The 4,832-nt window shown below is 24.7% G+C and overlaps 2 protein-coding genes across 2 annotated transcripts, besides 9 other annotated features; one reads left to right on the top strand and one right to left on the bottom strand.

Moving 5' to 3' along the window:
* Positions 1 to 1,483, bottom strand: EDI_285880 (heat shock protein, putative; the record flags this gene model as incomplete). The annotated part of the gene is made up of 1 exon (XM_001741277.1): positions 1 to 1,483. A coding segment is annotated over one exon (1,483 nt), but the record flags the coding sequence as incomplete, so codon positions are not given.
* A 1,005-nt stretch (positions 1,484 to 2,488) lies between these two features.
* Positions 2,489 to 2,550: a sequence feature (AT_rich).
* A 208-nt stretch (positions 2,551 to 2,758) lies between these two features.
* Positions 2,759 to 2,795: a sequence feature (AT_rich).
* A 146-nt stretch (positions 2,796 to 2,941) lies between these two features.
* Positions 2,942 to 2,976: a sequence feature (AT_rich).
* Positions 2,977 to 2,989: 13 nt separating this feature from the next.
* Positions 2,990 to 3,100: a microsatellite.
* A 362-nt stretch (positions 3,101 to 3,462) lies between these two features.
* Positions 3,463 to 3,513: a sequence feature (AT_rich).
* Positions 3,514 to 3,670: 157 nt separating this feature from the next.
* Positions 3,671 to 3,714: a sequence feature (AT_rich).
* Positions 3,715 to 3,761: 47 nt separating this feature from the next.
* Positions 3,762 to 3,802: a sequence feature (AT_rich).
* Positions 3,803 to 3,912: 110 nt separating this feature from the next.
* On the top strand, positions 3,913 to 4,485 carry EDI_285870 (uncharacterized protein; the record flags this gene model as incomplete). The annotated part of the gene is made up of 1 exon (XM_001741276.1): positions 3,913 to 4,485. The coding sequence occupies one exon, from the start codon at positions 3,913 to 3,915 to the stop codon at positions 4,483 to 4,485; it is 573 nt and encodes a 190-aa protein (XP_001741328.1).
* A 167-nt stretch (positions 4,486 to 4,652) lies between these two features.
* Positions 4,653 to 4,711: a sequence feature (AT_rich).
* A 2-nt stretch (positions 4,712 to 4,713) lies between these two features.
* Positions 4,714 to 4,773: a microsatellite.
* Positions 4,774 to 4,832: the final 59 nt, after the last annotated feature.

Genomic DNA, 4,832 nt, shown 5'->3' with positions numbered 1-4,832 from the left:
TACTTTCTGCTTTATGTTTCATAGCTTCTATTTTCGTTGCAAGTTCTTTCATTTCTTCACTTCCTCCTTTTTCTTTTTCATAATTAATTCGTAATTTTGTTAATTTCTCTTTATTTTCACTTAATTCTTTTTCAATTTCTTGTAGTCTTTCTTTAATCATTTTATTATGGTCTTCATCACTTTCTTTAATGTCTCTTTCTAATGCTATTTTCTCTACATTTAATTGTGTTTCTCTTCTTTCTAATTTATCTATTTCTTCTGGTTGTGAATTCTTTTGTGTAAATAATGTAGCACATGCTTCATCAACTAAATCAATTGCTTTATCTGGAAGAAATCTTCCATTAATATATCTTTTACTTAATGTTGTTGCTGAAACTAATGCTGAATCGGTAATTGTTAATCCATAATGATTTTCATATTTCTCTCGTATTCCTCGAAGAATGTATAATGTATTTTCTTCACTTGGTTCTTTTACATAAACTTGTTGGAATCGTCTTTCAAATGCTGGATCTTTTTCTACATATTTTCTATATTCTTCTAATGTTGTTGCTCCAATACATCGTAATTCTCCTCTTGATAACATTGGTTTTAAAATATTAGCTGCATCCATTGCTCCTTCTCCTGTTGCTCCTGCTCCTAATACTGTATGAATTTCATCTATAAATAATATAATAGGTATTTTACTTTCTTTAACTTCTTTTATTACTGCTTTTAATCTTTCTTCAAATTGTCCTCTATATTGTGCTCCTGCTATTAATGCTCCCATATCTAATCCAATAACTCGACATTGTAAATTACTTGGAACATCTCCTTTAACTATTCGTTGTGCAAGTCCTTCAACTACTGCTGTTTTACCTACTCCTGGTTCTCCTATTAATACTGGATTATTTTTTGTTCTTCTTGATAAAATACGAATAACTCGTTTAATTTCTTCATCTCTTCCAATAATTGGATCCATCTTTCCACTTTCTGCTTGTGCTGTTAAATCATTTCCATATTTCTTTAATGCTTCATACTGACTTTCTGCTTCTTTTGTTTCTACACTTTGTCCTTTTCTCATTTCTGTTATTTTTTTGTTAAATTCTTTCACATTAATTCCACTATTTCCTACTATTGTACTAATTTCTTTCTCTTCCATTAATGACATTACAATTACATCTATTGCAAGATATGAGTCTCCCATTCTTTTTTGTTTCTCTATTGCTCTTCTTAATACTTGTTGTGTTGTTGGATGAAGTCCAATATCAACTGGTGGTGGATTTTGAACTGGGACTTTATTCATTGTTTCTTTTATTTCTTTCTTTAATTTATTAACATCACCTCCCATCATTTCAACTATTCGGATAACAATATTTGATTCTTCTTCAACAATTGCTTCCATCATATGAATTGGCATAATATATGCATTTTTTCTTTCAAATGCTATTTCTTGTGATTCTTTGAACACTTGAACAGTTGCATCTGTCCATTTGTTTGGGTCCATGTTTTATTTCTAAATGCTTGTTATTTGTTCAAGTTCCTTTAAATACTTAATGAGGATGATGTGATGACTTATTGTTGTGTTGGTTGTTATTCATATTTTGTTATTCATATCAACGTGGAATAACGTGGTATCATGTCATCAAATAATAACATAATTTAATAACAAAAATGAAATAATATCACAAATATCAATGACAATGATGGTTTAATCATTGAATGAACATTAAACATTCAAAATATATGAACGATTTAATTATTATGTTAATGTGAAATTAGTGTACTAGAAAATATTCTCTTACTATTTGTGTAACTTCTGTTAATAGTGATGAACAACCACATCATAAAAACAACTCTTTCCAAATGATGTAATTTTTGATTGGAGAATAATCGAAGTCATTCAAGAACAATCATAAAAACAGCTATCGTAATTTAACAATTGAAGTAGTAAAGTGATAGAAGATTACCCTGCACTTTCTAAAACAAGTATTTCTAATTTAGTAATAGAAGGAGGGATAGTAATTATTTAATGATAAACATCCATAAAAACATTGACAGTCCAATTTATTAATTGAAGTAGGAGTAGTGATATTATTTATTCTACATTCATAAAAACAATAATATCCAATTCTAGTAAATGATGTTGAAATATTAACTGATGTTAAAAATAAACAACCAAAAAACATGTATTTCATAATTCAAAACAGAAAATGGAAGAGTAATTAATGTTACCTTGAACATTCAATAAAGTATTCATTTACTAATTTATAAATTGAAAAATGAATATTAATGGAATATAATGAAGTACATTTACACAAACAATTATTACTTATTTAACTAATTGTAATTGGAATAATAAATTCATTAATAATTGTTTTTCAATTTCTCTTCCATTCATTAATTTTAAACTCTACAATAATTCAATACTAACTAATGCTGGTTCATTATAAAATATTCTTTTCATTTATGAATTTTAATTTTTCTAAAGGAATTGATGTTAATAATGAACATTATTATAAATTATTATATTCTATTTGTATTATTTATTGTTAGAATGTTAATATTTTTAATGACCTATATCCCAAAACCAATTATCTTTTAATTCTTTATTTATTGTTGGTATTGTAACTTGTGTTAATTGACTCTAATATTTAAAACTATATTCTCTGAGTGATTTAACTTCTATTGATATTGTACTTACAGATGTATTTCTATCATATTGTGTATATTCTATATTTTTACAGATATTTCCTTTTTTCTTTCTCTTGAAAATAGGTTGAATAATTAACTTTATTCTATATTATTTTTTAAATATTCTTCCATCATCAAATTCTTCATCTTCTTCATTATAAATATGAAATGTTTCAATATTATGAAATAATTTTCTTGAATATTTATCTAATGGAATTGGATTAAAATGAAATCTTTCCATGTTTCCTTGAAATCTTTTAATTCCTATTTCTAAATTAATAAAATCTTTAATATCATTAAAATATTGTGATGTTATCACTATTTTATTGTATCCTATCTTCTTTGTTTTCGTTCTTTGTTATTTCTTGTTGTTGTATTCTCTCTTCTTGTTTTAATTTTTTGAATTTATTCAGTTTTATTCTTTTCATTTATTCGTACATCTCAAAACAAAATTTCAATGAATGAAATTGTTAATGTTTTGTTGTTAAATTGATGAGTGCTTTTCTCTTCAATAAATTGAGAGTAATTCTTTTGGTTTTTCTTTTTTCTTTTTGGTCTGTTTCAGCTCACTGTAGTTTTTATTGATTTGATTTTTCTTTCTATCGTCTCATAACACTGTTGAACTCTCTGTAGACACTCATCTTTTGCAAATACTCTGTTTCATTGTTGGTGTTATTGTAGAGAGTTATTCTGTATTGATTGGTACTAAAGACTGAACAATATTCATTGCTTTGTGTGTGAATAAGAAAAATAGTTGGTATTCAAAAATTGAGAAAGAAAATATTTTTGTGGTAAATATTATTATTATTTTATTATTTTTTGTTTATGTTCATTTATTAAAAACAATATTCTTTCCATAAGTCATGCTTTATTTTTGTTTTTCTTACATTTTCCTATTTTTTTGTTGATTTATTAAAAATCAAGTTGGTATTTTTATTATCATTTAAATTCAATAACAGAATGATGTCTACACATAATTCAATCAGTTATTCAAACGTTCAAAAAATAAATAAAAGTTAATAAAAAATAAATTTTTGTAAAAATCCTTTAGAATGATGACAAAAGAACGTGGAGGATTTTCTGGAATTTAGTAAATTAAATAAAATTATAAAAAAAGTAAGAAATTTTTTTTCAAACAATCCTTATGTAGTTTTCTTCTTAATGTTTAATTATTGATAATTTAGAATAACTTTCATTAAAACACTAAATAAATACAACAAATTATTGAACAGTATTAACTCAATGAAAGTTATTTCGTTTAACCAACCACAATATCTTCATTATACTGATGAAAAAGATAGAGCAGAGAGAATTGTTAATATTCTCTCTAATAAAGAAGTATTAACTTTGTATGATTCAAATAATAGTTTATTAACATCTAAAACAATATTTAATTACATCCAAAGAGAACGAGATGTTTATTTTGTTGCAGAAGATGATAAGGACAATTGTTTTGGTTGTTATATATCAAAAGCACCATCATATATGGGAATTGGAATAACAGATCAACACCATTACATCTTTTCTTGTTCGTTAGAAAGTGATGAAATAAATACATTTGATTATCGGATACTCACTACATCTGTTTACATCCCATTAGATTTTACTACCATTTTTAATTGTCCTTCTGCTTTTTCTGTTGACGACCAATTAAATTGTTCATTCTCTAAAGATATTAATGTCATTTATATGAAGGAACCTAACTCGTATTGTGATGTTTCTAAGTATTTTCCATGTGTAGAAAATCAAAATTCAATTCCGTTGAAAAGAATACGTTTCTTTACATCAAATACTATTATTAGTGATAATTTGTAGAATATAATTGATTATTAATAACTAATGAGATAAGATATACACTATGTAAGTAGGATGTAGTAGGAAAGTGAAGTTAGTTAATGTTAACATAGTAAATAAGAATAGTGAAGATATATAGTGATATAGATTTATATTTAGTAAATGAAGTAAAATGTAGTTTTCTTTTCTTTAATTTTCTTTTTATTAATTTACTGTATTATTTTTCAATTAAAAAATAAAATAAAATGATTATATTTATTCTTTATTTTTATTCTTTTATTCTTTTTGTATTATTTTGTATGTTTATTTGATGTTGTGTATTATAAATTACATATTAGTCAAATACAATTTTATTTAATCTATTCCAT

This window comes from Entamoeba dispar, genomic scaffold, assembly GCF_000209125.1.
Source record: "Entamoeba dispar SAW760 scf_1105229463689 genomic scaffold, whole genome shotgun sequence".
In the NCBI taxonomy this organism is placed as follows: domain Eukaryota; phylum Evosea; order Mastigamoebida; family Endamoebidae; genus Entamoeba; species Entamoeba dispar.
This window is presented reverse-complemented; position numbering and strand designations above follow the sequence as displayed.